The following is a 19105-nucleotide window of genomic DNA, read 5'->3' as shown; positions in this document are numbered from 1 at the left end:
GGGGGGAAAAATAGTATCTATGAAGTAGAACCTGCTGCCAGATCTGAAATTATTTTCTATGTTTTGTTTTGTTCTTGAGCCGCTTCTTCACCCACTATCTCTAGACAGTCAGCCAGATCTACTTTTACCATGTTCCTGTTGAAAATCCAAGTAGCAATCTATAAAATATGTATTACAGTTGCAAATAATATGGTTTTCCATCCACAGTTAGAGACAAATGCTAGGGAAATGAGAAGTCAAGTGGCTGAAGATGAAGGGACATAAATGAGAAGGCTTTTACTGATCCATCTAGATGGAGTGAGAGATAATCTTTTATGCAGTCTTTGGGATGGAGCATTTCCACCCTGAAATTAGAAACTGTTTTCATCCATCAATAATACTGCAACTTTCTGAGGAATGAACTCCCTGGCCGGCTGCCTCCTGTGCACTCCAGAATGCTACAACATTCCGAGGCCATTGTTTTTCAACACGTCTAATGATATTTTTCATTCTCTCAGACTGATTTCTGCCTCAAGACTTCTTTTCTGTTTCTTTGTTTTTTCCTCTGAAGTGCTGAATACCTTATTACAAGGCTCTTCAGAAGGGAATTGCCATGTGTTGAACATTAATTATCTCGCCTACTTTAGGAGACTAGCCTCTTTAGATGCCCTATGCAGTTAATGAGACTCTTGGAAAGGCTCCCTGCAGAAGGCTCTGTTGACTTTACTGAAAATCCAAGATGACCATCTTCCTAACAGAATCCCGTAGATGATCCTAAGTCAGAATTAAAGAGTTCTTGCCTTGCAGTGCCATGTGCCAAAATCTCAAGCTGCTCATATTTGCTTGCTAATGCAATCGGTAACAAGGATGGACTTGGCCATGACAGAACATTTGCAAACTTATTATTTCTCCTAAAGTAACATTCTTCGTTCATTTTGTTCAATTTAAATAGATCTACTTATGCCCATGCAGGATAGATCTTTGGAGCAGAGGTCATTTTTACAGCACCAAGAACAGTCAGGTCTTGACCATGAGTACAGATTCTCAGTGCTCCAGCAATAGCATGGAGACACCCTTTGAAATGAATAGAGAAAAAACTAACCGCTTCCCTCTGTTCAGTGGTCCCTTGATTTCATCTTGGTTGAGCTTCCTAACATTAGGTCAATCATTGGAGTATCTCTAAGGTCCGTACTGGGTTACAGAGTGCTGATGGAATTGTTTTGGTTTTGAGCTTCCTGCTTGCTGTCGCGGGCCGTGAGGTGGCACAGTTCAGAGAGCAGGGATGGAGGAGCTCAGACTGACTGTGTGTAAGGAGTGTATCTGTGAAAGTGTAATTGGTCCTTAATGAAGCAGAAGGGGCATGGTAACCCAAGCTGAGAGTTTTCTGAACCTGAACAGTCTGTGTGAGTTTTTTTGGTTCCACGCATATGCAGGTGAAGCTGGCTTGGGCCATTTCTAACAATACTGCTGATTTATCCAGGGTCTTCCGGGGCCACCGGGCCCCCCAGGACTGCCTGGTCTTCCCGGAAAGCCAGCACCTGATGCAGGTGTAGGATCTCCTGGCTCCCCAGGGGAGGATGGAGCTCCTGGTGAACCAGGTCCTGAAGTGAGTACCCGTTCGTGCACAAACATTAATGTTGCTTCTGTCCTATGACACTAAGTTCTAAGGCTTACAGTTTGTATAATTCATAGCAACACTGCAGAATATTTTTAATTGAAGACCTTGGATTTTATGCACATTTTTTACAAAAAAAAAATCTCCACCCAAATAAATGTCTAGTTAACCATAGCACATTACTCCACAGCAGGATGTACATTTGGCAGACAGATACTGGTGAATCTGGACCAGAATAAATAAAAAGTAATGATGCTTTTACTGACACTGAATAAAGCCAAGGATTATTTTTCTTGTAGTGCTTTCAGGAAAATGAAGTATGCTAAATCACTTTGCTGTGCTCTAACCCCAGCCGGCAACTCAGCCCCATGCATCTGCTTGCTCACTCCCCCCCCCAGTGGGATGGGGGAGAGGATCGGGAGGGTAAAAGCAGGAAAACTCATGGGTTGAGATAAAGACGGTGTAATAGGTAGAGTAAAAGCTGCACACACAAGCGAAGCAGCAGGAGACACCCATTCCCCACTCCCCATTCCCCATTCCCCACTCCCAGTCCCACTCCCCCAGGCGGGCAGGAGGGGCTCAGCCATGCCAGGACAGCCGGGCTCCAGCCTGACGGGGGCCTGGGGAGGCAAACGCCATCACTCCGTATGTCCCCCCTTCCTCCTCCTTCCCCAGCTGTACATGCTGAGCATGAGGGCGCATGGCCTGGGACACCCCTCGGTCAGGGGGGGCAGCTGTCCCGGCCGTGCCCCCTCCCAACAGCTGCTCACTGAAACACCCTTGACGTGGTGTAAACACTACCGAGCAACAACCAAAACATTACTGTGCTGTCAACATTGTTCTCGCACCAAACCCAAACCACAGCACTGCAACAGCTACTAAGAAGAAAATTAACTCTACCCCAGCTGAAACAGGGACATCTATGGTAATTTTTTAAAAGTAGCTCATAAATGCATGAACATCTTGAAGTGGATAAGAAATCTCCAGGTGTTGCTTGCCAGCGACATCAGAGAGACTGTTTAAAAGCTGTAAAGGAAACAAGCAATTTTAGAGCAATGAAACTTAAAATTACTAAGCAGGATAGGAGAAATAGTCACTAAAATTTAAAACAATTATTGTCATTAGTCCAACATCTTTTCTAATCCTCCTCTGTCTATGTAATCATGGCAAAATACAAGATGAAAATATTTGAAAAATTCTGAAAATATTGTTGATCTTTTAATATTAAAAAGAATCAGTTAGTTATTCCGTCACACACAATGTATCCAAAGGGCAAAAACAGTGGGGGGAAAGTAAGGAGAGCAGGGAAAATGAGGCCTTTGAGACCATTCTGCAAAGACCAGAAAAAAAAATGTTTTCTATCTCCTTCTGCAACCATTTATATCCTTCCCCAAAACAGAAGAATAAAAAATAGGTAAAAGATTCTCAGAGGCCAGAATGCACACCTGTAAACTTAGTTAAAAGCTTTCAGAACCTGATTTTAAAAACAGAGGCCATGCAAATATGTGTGCAACTGTTCCCTTTCTTGCATGACTAGTTACTGTGGGCTGGCCTTTAGTACCTGTATTGACTGGTTGACCCTACAAAGCCAGTTTTTCCCAGCCTGGCTGCTCGCTCAAATGTGTGCTAAATCATGGATATAATGCAGGAAATTGGGTGGAGATGTAAATATACATTTTTCCTGTCAAAACTGAAGCACACAGAAAACCTGGGACACTTTCTGACTTAGTCAAAACGAACGGTTTCTCAGCTAGCTTTCACCTGGCATCGAGGTTACCAAAAGGGGGATGGCTGAAGTACACATGGATTTCAACCCCATCCCATCTGGAGCAGTGCCATCAAAATCTGCTTGGATAGCACCGTTATTTTGCATGCTAACATTATATTTACATTATGTTGGTTTATATTATTTTTTATTATTTTGTGGTTGTGTGACATAGTTTTCTATTAAAATATATCTAAATACTGTTTTGATACACAGCCAAACTGTCAGAAGACAAGAAATACAAATGTTAGAACTTAATGGTGTTAGGTGCTACACATTAGTCTTTCATAATGCTGGATCATCAGTTGGTCCAAAATAGTTAGATGCATATGCTAGGAGTTGAGCTCTCAACTGGTACCTGCTTTAGATTTACTGTCATCTACAGGGTCCTCAGGGTCCTCCTGGTCTTGATGGAGTGGTTGGCCCACCAGGACAGAAGGGAGAAAAGGTAAGTTAAATGTCTGTCTTGCTCCTACTTCAGTGGAAAATCTTTGTCATTTCTAAGGCTGTAAAAATCATAAATTGTTGTCCCTGCAACACAGTGTTGGCTGGCTTCAGTATTTGTTTAACTGAACCCAGCTGCTAATGGCATGTTAGAGCAGATCTCAAAAGGCATGTTCAGAAACCCAGAGTTCCCTGTTGGGTACAGACTCATTTCGTGCAGCATTCAACATGCAAAATGCAGTATGAGCTACTCTGTTGTGATTCACCACTAAAAAGGCAGTCATGGCTGGACTCATACGGATGAGTCTTCAAGCTCCATGACTTTGGGCTCCACCTGTTACGGTGGTCACTCAGGACAGGAGAGGTGGTGTGTTGTGTGGAGCCCCAAAGCCGGCTCAGGTCGGGTCACTGCTGCACTGCTTCTTGTAAGGCTTGTCCTCCACTGGTTCAGGTGGTTTCTGCTATAGTAGCTCTTATAACGTGCAACTCAGATAATGGTTTACAACAATTTACAAATATTTCCATGACATTCTCCACCCCTTGACCCTTTGGGTCAGTTTATAGGGTTTAACATTGCAATGAACTCCTCCCCTTGCTCCTGGCCTGGCTAGCAAAAAGGGGTTCCTGCTACGTTAATTACTACAACATGCAACTCAAATCCCAATTTACAATTTAAAGGTATTTTCATTACAGTCTTCACCCCTGGTCCCTGTGGACGAGACCATAGGGTTTAATGTTGCAATAAACTCCTTCCCTTGCCCCTGCTTCAGCTTGGTCTTAGCTACAGACTGCAGTCCCTTAGTGGTGCACCTGCTCCAAGTGAAGCCTGATCTGTGCACCACAGTCTCTCCAGGGGTATACCTGCTGCAGCGTGGACTCGTCCACAGGTCACAGTCCCTTTGACTCGCGTTCACACTGGAGTTCAAGCCTGTCCAGCACAGCAGCACAGGAACAGCAGCAATGCCCTGGCCACCTGCCAGCCCCAGCGCATTGCCACTGCTGCTATCAGGATGTTCCCGGGCACAGCGCAGTAAGGTGATAAGCAGTACAGCAGTAGGGCAAGCAGTGAAATAAAAAAGAGATAACAGCTATAAATTTGTTCTTGTATCTGCTGTGATCAGTGGTATGTGTTTTACGCAAAGGAGTCTAAGAATAGAAATAAGTCTAGGTGAAGTAAACTGAATCTAATCCACATATTTTAAGAAGAGAAGGATGTGGAAAGGGAAGCAACTGGAATAAAGATTAAATTTTCAAAAAGGGCATAATCCTCAAAAAAAAAAAAAGGACACTTCACTGAGCCTGTTTTCTGCATTGTGTATATTTGATAAAAACCCCGTAACTAGAAACAAAGCACTACATATCTGCACCTGCTCAATACAATCCTCAGCACTTTGGGAAAATAGGATTTTTCCATTTCTGCTACTCTTTTTTTCTGAAAACCTTGATTAATCTATATTGCAATACCTTATTTTTAATCATCATTCCCAAATAATCCAGAGAAGATTATGGGGAAAATCTGCAGGATGCACTGAAAGTAAACTCAGTTTGTTCCTTGGAGTGAATTTTGATGTGGTTTTTTGCCATTACTTTTGGAAGAAAACATTGTTAGCATTTTACTCCTGGTTCTTACTCATTTTTTTCAGATCTTACTCAAGTAATATTTCTGTTGAATGAGTAAGGACAGGAGCCTGCCAATATAGCGATTAATTTCATTAGATTCAGTGCAATTTGGAAAAGAAGTATTTGCATGCTGTGACTTTCTGTCTGTTCTGTGAACTAGAAGTGGAAAAAACAGTATCTAAGTGAAGTGTATAAAAGCAAATCAAATAGCTTGACTGCTCCAGAGGAGCCTTAAAATCATACTCATCATGCCCCTGGTTTGGGACGGTGCCCTCGACAACTTGTGTGGGATCAGTTTCTGCTTCTGTTATGTCCCATGAGGGTTTTGACATGTACGTTCAAAAGCAAGAGGATGTGACCTGCAATGCTTAATTCTGTGTGCTCCAGACCTTTAAAATCTGCAGCAATAATTGAGACACAAGTTTGCATACTGTCTGCATACTAGACGAGAGCTATTGGTTTGTTACCATAACGCCTGAATTACAGATTGTTTTCTTTTTGACTAAGAGGTCTAATGTTTCATGTAAAGGATATTATGACATCAAATTAAACAACACAGAAATCTAATACCATAACTGTGCTTTTGTTGCTTATCTCGTGTTCTTACTGTAAGTAATTAAGATTGGTTTTCTTTTACAGGGTGATCGAGGTCTTCCTGGTTCTGTTGGTCCAAAGGTAAAAAAAAAAGAAGTGTTTCTATGGGATAACAGTGTCACTGTAATACAGCACATCACTTAAAAGGGCTGAGAAGCCCTAAACATTATTACTGCCAAACCTAATGAAGTCAGCAAGCCTGGCTTCTCAGCTGGCTGACATACTTCTCTAAGAAGTGTAGCCAGGAGACTGAGGAAGGTGATTCTTCCCCCCGCCTGGCTCTCATGAGACCCACCTGGAGTACTGTGTTCAGTTCTGGGGCCCCCAGCACGAGGCACAGACCTGCCTGGCCGGGTCCAGAGGGCCATAAAGATGGTCGGGGGGTGTGCTGCATCCCTGGAAGGGCTCAGGGCCAGGCTGGACAGGGCTCGGAGCCTGGTGGAAGGTGTCCCCATGGCAGGAGGACAGAACTAGATGGTCTTTAAGGTCTCTTCCAACCCAACCCATTCCATGATTCTATGATTATACTTACTTGCATCTACTTAGGCATGTTCAGTATACCAATAGACTGACCTTTTATTTTAGGGTGATACTGGAGTCCCTGGATCAATAGGCCTCAAAGGAGAAGCTGGAGCTGTTGGGTCTCCTGGGAAACCTGGACCTCCAGGACCTCCTGGATCCCCTGGGCCTCCTGGACCTCCTGGGCCTCCAGGACTAAGCTACAATATGGGATTTGAGGTATTTTGCTATTATGGGGTTTGTTGTAGCTATGGATCTGCTTCCTTCAGGGGAGGGGCAGCATTATCACCTGTATATTTTACAGCTATTTAAGGCTGAATTGATGACAGATAAAGTCATTTGCTCTAGACTGAAATTTGCCTAGGAGTAGCCTACAATGCCTTTTACATTTGACCATATAATTGGCCATGCTTAGACCATGGAAGTAATAGAGTTCTTTGGGCAATTTTCATGTAACTATTTGGTAGTAACAGGTGCTATTTTTGATGCTTATATAATTGCTAATATAAATACTCAAATACTGTATGACCAGGGAAAACTTCCTTAGCACTTTCTTTTCATTTAAATAATTTAGCGCAATGATCTAAATATACATACAGACCTGCCAGTATTCTTTAAAACTGAACTGCAGGTCCCCCTTAAGGTATGACTTACGCTGTCATTCTTGAAGCCACAAATTTAGTTAAGGCAAGTCACATATGTAATGTGTAAATACAGAGACAGATGTTGGACATCTGACCTCACGGTCCGTTCTACTCACAATAAAAAGGTTCTATTATAAAAAAAAAAAAAAAGGGTAGATGCTACTCTTTCTACTCCTGAAATTAATATCCTGAGCACTTTAAAATACAAGATCTGGCCAACTCAAGCTGAGTTTTATGTGTCATTTGAGAACTCATTTAGATTATTTCTTTGGAGCAGAAAGTGGCTTCGCATACAGAAAGGCAAGGGGAGCACACTCAAGATCAAGAGCTAGAGCTACTCCAATTAACATCTTTGGGAAGAGAGGCTGACAAATTGCCTACATCAGTATTCACATATGAGTCTTCCCTTTTTTTCTTTTTCCAGGCATTTTTCATTTCTAATTTAGCTGTTTGGCTCAGGAAAGTCTTTCCAGAGTTCTCCTTTTTGTATATCATGGGATATAATACAATTTTGCATAGAAACCGAGGGCAGTTTCATCAGAGCATTAAGCAATGTTTGACCAAAGCTACTGGCCATCTGCAGAACAGCTGCAGTGAAGTGGTGGTGTTTAAAAGATACCAGTTTACTCACACATTTCTTCTCGCATCTAGACTACCCCTTTTGTATTTCCTCTAGAAATACCCCTTTTGTATTTCCACTCCAGAGACACTTTAAGTACTCCAGATGCAGAGGTGACCACTAATACTTGTTTAGAGACATATTCTGATTTCTGATGCCTGACTAATGTTGTACTATATACACTACTGGTTAATAATTTCACTGCTGTCAGTGGATGTCAGTGGACAAAAAACTCTCTCCAGCAAGTTCTTAGTTGCCAGCATGGCAATTGTTAGTGAGGAACAGCACAAAGCCTAAGCGTACAAATACTCCCTTCTCTTAACTTAGGTGTGCTATAAAGGCTGGTACAGAGTCTCACCTGAATAAATATGCACTCGTCTCAGGATGAGATAAGAACTACCAGCAAGCCACATCTTCGTCCTTAGGCCTGGTCTGAGTTTTAGCCCAGGATGATGGCTTCTCTGACTTACAGCCATCTTCTGTGACCCTTGAGGAGCCAGTGTTAAGAGAGACTCCACTCTTCCCCATTCACACCATTTGAGTGGAAGCCAGCTTTGCCTCTCTTTGACACCAAAGAGCTTCCCTGCAGGTAGGTGCTTAGGACCAGACTCTGCCACCTCTGATACCTAAGTCTCAGAGGAGCCAAGTTAGCAGATGATCAGGAGAGATGAAAACTGGAAGTCCCCACTTTTATAGACACAGACACAGAAGGATCCCAGCTCTGACTGCGCAACACTATCTTGACTGGCTTCATCTTGAACTTCATCTAGTCCAAACAGAACTGGCATGGCTGTCATTTCCCTGAGAGGGGAATACTACTGTTAACAGACTTGCTAGTTTAGCTGATCTTTTGCATGCCCACCCCTGCCATCTGCTAAGGCAGCGCTGTGGTCTGCTGGTTCAATGGGGCAGCACTACCTTTTGCTTGGCAGTCTGTTTGTTGCTGTAAGGCTGCTTCTGTAAAGCATTCCTGTTAGCACTTGTTAGCATCTGTGATCAGCTATGTGCAAAAACCAAATGGCATGGGGTTTGCTGGCACTTATGCTTGCCAAAAGAACAGTTTGAGCTGCAGAAGGTACCTGGTAAACCCATTAAAAACATGCAGATGTCAAAAGCGATGGTGTGTTATATAAAGCAGGCATCAAGTGCTCTTCTAAAGGGAAAAATAAATTGGCACAGTGGAGGCAAGGGAAAGAAGGACCCAGAAACACAGCTTGTGGTTTACCCTAAGTAACGAGTGTTTGGTTAAACAGGATAAACAGAATATCAGCAGATTTTCTGTTTATATTTGATATACTGGCAGCTGATAGAGGGGCACAACGAAAGCCTGAGTAACATTCAGTCTCAGGTGAAGCTGCATAAAAGGACTTGAGGCCACCTGATGACTCAGTGTCTCCCACCTTGGTCCCCTAAAGGAAAGACCTGATTCCAGCCATGTGCTCCTTCTGCTTCTCCTGTTCTTGCTCTCGTGGAGCTGGTGGAAAAGGGCAAAAGAATGAGGTCTATCTTTTTCACTGCAGTCAGATCAGTTGATGTTTTCCAGACTTTGGCGCTAGGTTGTTATTCCATAGCAGCTTAAGCTGATCTCATTGGTCTTCCTTTCCCTTATAGCATCACAAAGGTACATCAGACCTATGGTAATCTGAGCCATTTCCAGTCAGTAACTAGCAGATAGCTAAGCAGGCGAGGAGTGTGGGTCCTCTAATCAGGATAAGCTGACACAAGGGCTCGTTGCCACCAAGAGGTGTAGATTCTGCTTTGCTCCTGCTCTTCCTCCCATCTGCAGCCGTTCCTGGCACATGCCTGCCCTTCACATGCACTGACATCCAGTGTTCCATCAATCCTTCCACAAGCCAATTTAATTTATTAAAACTTTAGAGAACCATCCCACCCCCAAAAAGTAATGTATTTTCTGCCATTTTAGTGATATAAAGTGGCTCACGGGAAAGTGAGAGGATTTAACACAGGGCACAGAGGGTGAAAATGAAGCCTGTATGGCTGTGAGCAGGGAAGCAGAGCAAACAAAGGTCAAGATTTTTCCCTTTTCAGAAAAGGAAACAATTAAGCCAGCATAGCTGCATTTAAAACTGCAGCTAAAAGCAAGCAAACAGTTCCCTGCTGACATGGTTCATCCAGACGGTTTGAAGCACAGTCTGACGAGTTCTAGATTAGGCATAAGGCAAGGGGTAGGAACATGTGGCTGTGGTGGGGGTCAGGGTAAAACAGATAATTGTGGCAGCCTGCAGTTTTATTGCTTTGGCTGCTTTGGCACTGGGAGCTCCTGGTTCTGCCATGGATTTGGAATATCGTGGTCAGAACAGTGAGAGCTGGAGAGAGATTGCTGCTTTCTGTGTAGTGTCCTTTAAAACCCCTACAAAATCTCCACAGGAAATATGAATGCTGCTCTCAAGGTCTTCCACTTCACAGACACCTTTCTGAAGTCAGCAGAAAGCCACGACAATAGTCAGTGGGCTGGAGCACATGACCTGGGGGAAAGACTCAGGGAACTGAGCTTGGTTTGGAGAAGGCTCAAGCATTTTAGCAGCCTTCTGATACCTAAAAGGAGGTTATTGAGAAGACACATGGCCAGGATCTTTACAGTGGTGCACAGAGTGATGAGCAACAACAGTCCTAAATTGAAACAGAGGAGGTCCTGAATTCATAGAAGTGAAATATTTTTCACTTTGACAACAGCCAAATGTTGGAACAGGTGCTTGCTGTGGCTGCAGAACTCTGTCTCTTGAAGGTCCCAAGACCTGAGGGGACAAAGCCCTGAGCACCCTGATTTGAATCCAGTGTTGATGCTGCTTTCAATGGCAGGTTGGACTAAGTAGCCTCTGAGATCCCTACCACATAATTAATTCTGCAATTTTGTGATAGAACATTTTTTTTTTCTGCTCAATTTCATTTCAGTACACTGTATTTTAGGAAGGGTTTCAACATTAAACTGTGATAATTGTGAAGGACCTTTCTTTTTGAATAATGATTGCTGCTCTTAAGAAACTGCCTGCAAGTTCTCCTTGCCTTAAATCAGTATACGTAACCCTTACTCATTGTCACAGTATGTCAGTAGCCAGGTGGCAGGTAAATGCTAAACAGAAAATTACTGCTACAGCATGCTTAAACATAGCACGTGCCTAAAACAGTGATGCCATCTCACTTCTGCCTGACACTGTCCAGCCTGAAGAGCTGGAGAAATGGTGTCAAACTGGCAAGACTGTAAAGGCCAGGGTTTCTGTAAGGAAGATCAACACGCCCTTATCACATTTGAGTGGAGCCTATCTCCAGAACATCAAGAATTGGTCAAAAAAAGGTTAATGAGAAAAGATAAAAATATTTCTGTTCAGTATCTTTTAATATTTTTTTACAGGACTCCAGAAAACAGAACAGTTGAGGGAATAAAGAGACAGAAAAAAAAAAAAAAAAAAGATAAATTCTTAAATTCTGTAGCATCTTTTCTCTTCCATTAGGACATGGAAGGATCAGGTACCATTAGCCTGTTAAGTGAATCCAGCATTCCAGGATTAAGAGGGCCAAAGGTAAGTAGATGTTCTTGGGGAGGGGAGTGCTGTTTGTTGTTGGGGTGTTTTGTTTGGTTTTTTTTTCAAAAACAAAAGCGTCCTCTCTGCTTTTGTGAAATACATAGCCCCAGTCAGCTATAGATTTGGAGTCACTGCACTGGATTCAGGTTTTCTAGAATGACATTACAATACCTGTGTTCTCCAAAGAATTTGCATTATATTTCTCTGATACCTTGTTAGCTGATGATTTTTACATTCTCTTCCAGTATATTTTTGAGAGATTAAAGGATGAAATAGGTGGTTTCGTATTTCTTGTTCTACCCTAACAGATGCCCTTCTTCTATATGAAGATGAATTATATATACTAATGAAACTGAAATGTTATAGTCTGATAGTCAAATGTGCATAATCTGAAATACCATTTTTAAATTAAAAAAATGTTCCCAATAGTGTGGGAGCAATGTCCCAGAAGAAGGGATATTTTTTCCTCCGTCACCGTGTCTTGGGAGATTTTTGCTTGTATGGGCCACTTTAAAACACCAAATATGGTATATAGGAATACAATGCGTCAGGACTTACCAGATCATTTAGATTTGTCTTCATTCTAAGCAATTACATCAAAACTGCAGCCTATAATGCCTTCCCCAAAGCAGGCAATTGCCCAGTGTTCCTCCCAGAGCCGTCGGCATTGTTCTAGTTTGGGCTTCAGAAGTCTGGCCCTCTGTTCACTCCAAAAGAAACAGACTTTCAAAGCCTAGCATTAACAGAATAAGCTTTGGTGCTCAAGTTTGAGAAAGTGCTGCTGCTGCTGACTGTGGCCAGACTGAATGCTAGGCCGCAGCGCAGCATTGCTGCAAATGAGGCAGACCAGGCACTGGAGCACATCAGAAAGGGCGTTGCCAACAGGTACAGGGTGGTTATTATAACCCTTTACTCAGGGCTCGTGAGGCTGCATTGACATACAGAATCCTTTTTGGTTTTTGTACCCCACTTCAAGAAGGATGTGGAGAAGCCAGAGACAGCCCAGCAGAAAGCTGTGCAGCTGGCATGGCCCTTGCGTGCGTGACCACTGAGGAGAGGCTTGAAGGAGCTCAGGTGGCTCGGTCTGGCCGAAAGGAGACAAGGGCATGATCTGATAGCTGCTTGCAAGTCTTTGAGGGGCAGCTGCAAATATGATGAAGCAAAACTGTTCCTTGCAGTGCCAGACAGTGCAACAAGGGACAGGGGTCACAATTTGCAGCTTGAGATGTTCAGGCAAAACCTTAGGAGACCTGTTCACTAGGAGGTTAGTGCAGAACCAGGGTGATGTGCCCAGAGAGGCTGTGGAATCTCTGTTCTCAGAAGTTTTCAAGACTTTGCTGGACAGAGACATGACTGACCTGACTGGGAGCTGGTGATGGTTCTGCTTCAAGGGGGTGACTGGGTTAGGTGGCCTCCAGAGGCCCTGCCCAACCCTGTTTCTTGTGTTTCCATGAATCATCAGGAACAAACTGAACACGGGAGACAGGAGCAAGTTTGAGAAGCTCTTTACCATGCTGGCTTAAAGTTGTGAGTCACTGAAGTTACAGCTGACTCAGTTTAATAGCTTGGAGGCCTTTGCCCGCTCTTACATCTTTTCCTAGATACTAAAAAAGTGGCACAAAAAATACAGTTACAAAAATAAGAATAGAATTTGTTAGATGAAGCAAGCTAGTGTCCAAAATGAGATGTCCAAAACCAGTGCCAAAATTGCCCATTCTGAGCAGTGTAAAGGGCCGCCTTACTCTCAGTTTTGGTTTTATAACAGGCATTGTTTCCAAGTCACTCATCTATGAACACTGCAAAAATGTCTTTCTGCAGCTGAACAAAATCCTGGAATTTTGTTTTCCTATTACTGCTTAGTCACTCCACAAAGCTTGACTCAGAACATGAGGCACATAAAAACTGCCCTGTAATCATGAAAATGATTCTACATTCTTACTTGTACTGCATGAAAAGTATTATGAGCCACTTACACCCTATGACAACTCCAGAGGTTCTTGATTGTGAGCATCTTCTTCTAAGAGGGCTGTAACTCAAAGCAGCTGCTAGGACATAAATTACATTTATCTGCACTAAATTTGTATCTCTTGAATTTTTTATTACTTTCCTATGAGAAAGTAGTAGCTATGTTTTGAATGAAAAGTATCAGTTTTATTTTGCCTGTAGGCTCAGCAATCATTTCCAAGATTTCGATTCTCTTTCTTCCACAGATCAGTGTAAAGTTTTGTTGGTGTTTGGTTTATTAGTATCTTGTTTTCATATTCTCAATGAAGACAACTCAGTCATTTTGTTGAAAACTTTTTTTTTCATTCAGCTTTTTAAAATGATCAATAACAAAGTGGTGTTCATTTTACCATCAAAAGAGTCACAATGGTACTTTATGACTGAGGCAGGAGAGGAATTTGCATGCCCAAATGTTTGTTTCAAGCTACTTTTAAACTTGAACTGGCAAGACAATGCTGTGTTGCCTCCAAACTAGTAACATATCTTCATTTTAGCCAAGGAGGCAAATTACAAAAATTGTAAGCAATTGAAAGCAATCCCTTGCAACAAATGCAGTTGAACAACTTTATTTCTAATATTTTCTAAAATTATGTATAGCAAGCAGTGACAATATTATATATTTGTAGGAAAAAAAAATCTTTAGATTGTTGCACGATAATGTGGAGCAAGGCAGTATTTGTTAGAAAAAAAAAATGCTTGCATTTTATTACTCTCTCTTGATACTACTGGTCTCCAGCATTGGTTTTGTAACAATTGTGGTTATGAATTAGGTGTTTTTCTGAGAAACATATTATGAAATGCTACATGGATTTACCAGTAAATTCAGTGTAATTTTGTAGGGTTCTGCAGGAAGACATGGACAGCATGGGCCATTAGGACCAAAGGTACTCTATGTAACAAGGAACACTTGAAAACTAACCTATTTTGCTTTGGCATATGTTTTTTATTTCTATATTCCCAGCATTTGCCTTAACAAAACAGCTTTTGTTTAACATTTGCATACCAACTAAGGATAGGACAAATTTTGTTCCCATTTACCCTGGGTATCCACCCAGAATGTTTATTAATAGAGTTATTTCACATCCACACTGTAACATTTATTAAATTCCAGCTGGGCCATTACATTCCAGGGCACTTGGTGTAGCATGGCATTTTTGTTTAATTTTTTTAGGACATTTGGTAGTTTGTTACTCATTTATACATGACTCTGGTTTCCAAGAGATTACATGTATGCTGTTGAAAGAGAAACCTGCAGGAAGAGGCCTTCAGGCATGATCCCAGAAAGTGATAAGAAAACATTCTGGGAGGTGCTGGGGGGAAGAAGGGGGATGTCATGACTGCTTTGCCTTGGTTTTGGTTTGAGCTCAGTGGTGACTGAATTTTACCTCTTTGGTGCCACTGTTGGTTAAGTAACCCATGAGGAAGAAGCGGAGAGATGAAAAACCATAGGAAGAAAGGTCAGATTCGCAGAATGGGGCCTTAGGCAGGAGGAGGCTCTTTCTATTCCTGCGTAAAACTCAGGTACCAGTCAGGTTAATAGTACAGCATGACAACACTTTTCAAGCTCCCTAAATGTGGAGTTGCAGAAATGTGAAGTCTTCATTGCCCTGGGAACTGACAGCAACGTTGAGAGAACAGGAAATGGAAACCAATAGGCGGGGGCCCCCATCCTCTTTTCCTAAAATTTACACTCAAACAGACACAGCACTGGTCACTGACCAGCACATTCCAGCATGCATCTGTGTCAGAGAACAGCAGCAATCCAAGATCTGCCCAGTCCCTTACGTCTAGTCTGTAGAGCTCAGCTTATAGGGCTGAAAAAAGGCCCTTCATTGGGTACTGCTGCTGTTAACGATGGAGGACAACATTCCTTGGCAGCGAAAAAATCACGTGGTTGCACAGCATGTGTTAGTGAACTATACTGCAAAGGACTGGCTAGAATAGATGTGCTCTCACATCATGCTGCTCTATGGACAGGAGTAGGTGCTGAGTTTCCATGCCAAAAATACATATTTTTTTTGTTAAAAAATTATTCTCTGCCCTTAATTAGAAATTTTGTTTCTAAAATATTGTGAAAACAAGTCTCACAAAGATTTCTGAAATGGAGGTAGCATGATTCCTAGCATTTAAGAACTGGACTGGGACTGAAAAGATAGTCACAGACCTTGGCCAAGAGGCTTCACTGCCGCCTACACTAAGAGTTTAGTTGTTTAATCTTAAGTCATTCATCCCAAAGATCACGAAGGCAGAGAAAGGAACATACTATTGCCTGACATCTTACAAAATCAGGTACACTAGAGCAAAATTAATATAAAGTGGTTATAATACACTATCATTCTCATGGGAATGAATTTTACACCCACTTTTCATGGTTATAAATGACTCCACTAGGCAACAGTGGCAAAATACAACCACCGCCCACTTTCAAAACCCAAGAGCTAATGCATCATGAGTTTAAGGTATAGTTATGTTTCATGCATCCTTCATCCTACAAATATCCTAGCTAGTAGATCTGTGAAAAGAAGGCCTGCTGTAACTGAGGTTTTCTCTCTTTCCTAGCAAGTAAGTACAGATCCAAATTCTGCTCTCACTTTTATTATCATGAAAAACTGTTTCCGGTAAAAACCAGTCTACAGTATTCATGCATTCATGAGTATAAGCACTCCTAAAAGACAATAAGCATAAACAACATTTAAGGCAATGGCCTGTTTATATTCTCCATCTCAAATGAAATAAACTAAATTGCATGTTCTCAGTCTATAATGAAATCAAGGAATCATGTCTGCTCAGAGCCAGAGTAGTGCAGAATTAGTCCCAAAGGTGGAACAGTGCAGTACTCAGTACATTGCTCATGGTATGGCTCTGTGGCTGAGTGGATGGGGAGAGCAGTGGTCTGTGGGAAGCTGAGTTAACTGTGTTGAAGGAAGATGGTGGGTCATTTGTGGAGGCACAAGATTGTTCTGGCATTGGTAGATCTGGGGAATGTTACCATGTGCTGGTTTCAGACACCAAAACGAAGGTTCGGGTACGTGGCTTGGTAGATGCTTGGCAAAAACTATGTGTGGTGACCAGAAACTCTAAGGTGTGGGTAGGAAGTGGGAGGTTAAGCCCACAGAACCAATTCACAAATGCATGCTAAGCATCACTTTACCAAAAATATGCCCTGTTTTTGCTAATCATTTTACTCCATTCAGTCCCCTTTTTTGTAAGGAAAGTAACATACTTGTTTTAAATCCTTGTAATGACTGTTCAGTTTGATATTTGAGCCCTGCTGTGTCTCTGTTTCAGGGGGAAAGAGGCAACATTGGTCCACCAGGTTCAAAGGTGGGGAATTCATTTAACTTGATCTAAAACTTCAGTTGTTTCTTTCTCTTAATGCACTCAGTCAATAATGAATATTTCTTGCTCTGTCAGCATATTAAAGCCCAGGGAGGCTTATCTGGAAAAATCAGAACCCTTTCTCAGTGGAATTGCGTTTGTCAGGAGCCAGTGTAACTTCTGTTTAAAATATGGTTTAAATTGTATTTTAAATCCCCAGGTGCATGACGCCATGGTGCTTTGTGCAACCGTCTACCTTTTCGCCAGGACAAAAAGAGTATCAGCAAAGCTTATATAAAAAACTAAGTCCCACATGCCCCCCAGCTCCTTCCTCTCCCGGTGAGGCTCGCACTGCCCCCCGGAGCCCTCCCCACGGCACGGGTCTGCGGTCTGCGGTCTGCGGTCTGCGGTCTGCGCCCAGTCCCGGCTGCGCCCCGCGGAGAGCTCGGGGGCCGTGCGGGACCCCAGCCCGGTGCCCAGCACAGAGACTACTGCTGTCGCCTGTTTCTGTGCTAGAACCTGTTCACCACCGGCAGCCAGGCTCCTCCAGACCGCTCGGGAGGTGCAAGATTATAGAAGCGGTGGCTGGAAGGACCTCCAGAGGTCACCTAGCCCAGCACCGCCCCCCAAGCGGCGTTACCGCCAGGCCCAGACCGCATCAGCAATGCGTTCGTCTGTCGGAGCTTTAAATGCCTCCAGGGAGGTTCGGGCACTGCGGCTGCCGTGCTCCCTGCTTCGCTCTCCTCTTCGGAAAGGGGGTTTCCCTGGGGGCGCCGCCTGTGCCCCCGGCGGCGACCTGCCCCCCCCCCCCCCCCCCCCGCGCTGCTGCGGCTCCGGGTGAGCCCGGGCCGGGCCCGGGGCTGCGCTGCCTCGCGCGGCGGGGGGCGGGGCGGAGGCACTGGCACCACCCCGGTCCGCTCGGGTTCGGGCTCCTGCCTGCAGCTGTGCCGCTGCCCGCAGCCCCGGCTGACTTTCCTGCCGTTTGCAGGCCTAAGCCAGCAGAGGGCGGGGCTGCGACTTGTAGAAAATGGGATAAAATAAAATAGAATAGAATAAAATAAAATAGAATAAAATACAATAAAATAAAACAGAATTAAATGAAATAAAGTAAAATAAAATAATAATAAGTAAAACAAAACCAAAAGCTTCACTTGCGTTTGGCATAGCACTGAAATCAAGAGTTGCTCTAGGAAACGAGATAAAAGCGATCATGAGTCTACCCTTCTGCTTGCTGAATATTTATGAGAGTATTATCACAGTCTTCTAACAGCATCTGCTTGTTTATTTTAAAAAAAACAACAATGTAGCAGGACTCTGCTTGCCATAAATTCCATCTGCTCTACATATTTTGAGTGTTGCCATGATATTTGTCAGCATAATTAAAGCTGATGCATTGATGCACGGGACAGTTGTTTAACTCTTCTTTTTAATCTGTTTGAGACTATGTGTTATTTTCTTAATTATTATGCATACAAGTGCTTTGTTATGCGGTCCTTGTTCCAGTAATAATTATTGTTGATGTGATGAATACGTTTCAAACACATGCATATATTGTAAGTGGAGTTATTACAGTGCTAGTTAAAAATAATCGATCTATCTCTTCAGTCCTCAGATTCAAAAAGATCTTAGTCCTCTTGTATTTGAGCAATGAGTTATATTCTTAAAATATGGAGTGAGTTAGAGATAAGAATGCCTCTGGATACATTTTACAGTAAAACATCTATCCTGGATCTTTTCTTCCAAATTAAATTTTATTTGGAGAATCAATTGGTGAAATTATTCAGCATTTGTAATGGTAGAAGGCTGATCTGCAGGTACCAGCATGCCTGAAATGGCAGTATACTGTTGAGAAATACTGTTGGTCCAAGGTTATTTCCTCTGCCCCATTACATTTGCTCCAAATAGAAACATATAATTTTTCACAAGCACTGAAGAGACTTAAGTCCCAAGTACCATTTTTACTAGTCAGGTAGGTGCCTAAATCCCAGTAGTTGCTTAGGTGCCTAAGTCCCATTAGCATTCAGAGACACCTTTTATCCTGCACTCGTCTATAAAATGAAAATCAGAGTGCTTCAGAAGTTATTTTGACAAATGGAGTGTTTATTCCTGAACCACATGCTTTGCTGATCAAAAGCAAAAAATAGAAATAACAGTGAGAATATATTGCTTAATGAAGTGGACGCATTAAATCTTTTATGCTGGTGCTTCTGTAGTAAGGCATAAGAAGAGAGGGAATTTTGTGTCCTACAGACTATTAATTTGGATTTCTTCTATCACACCAGAAATGCCGCAGGGAAGACCATTTGACTTTGGATGCTTTGAAACTCTGTCGTTCTTCAAGACACTGCTGTAGACTATTAGATAATTCTCAGTGGGTTTTTTTGGGTCACATCCATCTATCCTAGCATCCTGTCTCCAGCTATGTCAGAAGCATGCACAGTT

General features: G+C 42.7%; 1 protein-coding gene across 5 annotated transcripts in view; it reads left to right on the top strand.

The window, feature by feature from the left end:
* Positions 1–19105, top strand: part of LOC130146301 (collagen alpha-1(XV) chain-like) — a 129506-nt gene that overhangs the window by 57678 nt on the left and 52723 nt on the right. For all 5 annotated transcript variants that reach the window (XM_056332326.1, XM_056332323.1, XM_056332325.1 and 2 more), the window contains exons 12-18: positions 1460–1585; positions 3745–3807; positions 6063–6098; positions 6603–6755; positions 11270–11338; positions 14185–14229; positions 16634–16669. In XM_056332326.1, the coding sequence (XP_056188301.1) occupies positions 1460–1585; positions 3745–3807; positions 6063–6098; positions 6603–6755; positions 11270–11338; positions 14185–14229; positions 16634–16669 (528 nt within the window). The remainder of the gene's footprint in view (positions 1–1459; positions 1586–3744; positions 3808–6062; positions 6099–6602; positions 6756–11269; positions 11339–14184; positions 14230–16633; positions 16670–19105) is intronic.

Source organism: Falco biarmicus, chromosome 3 (assembly GCF_023638135.1).
Source record: "Falco biarmicus isolate bFalBia1 chromosome 3, bFalBia1.pri, whole genome shotgun sequence".
In the NCBI taxonomy this organism is placed as follows: domain Eukaryota; kingdom Metazoa; phylum Chordata; class Aves; order Falconiformes; family Falconidae; genus Falco; species Falco biarmicus.
This window is presented reverse-complemented; position numbering and strand designations above follow the sequence as displayed.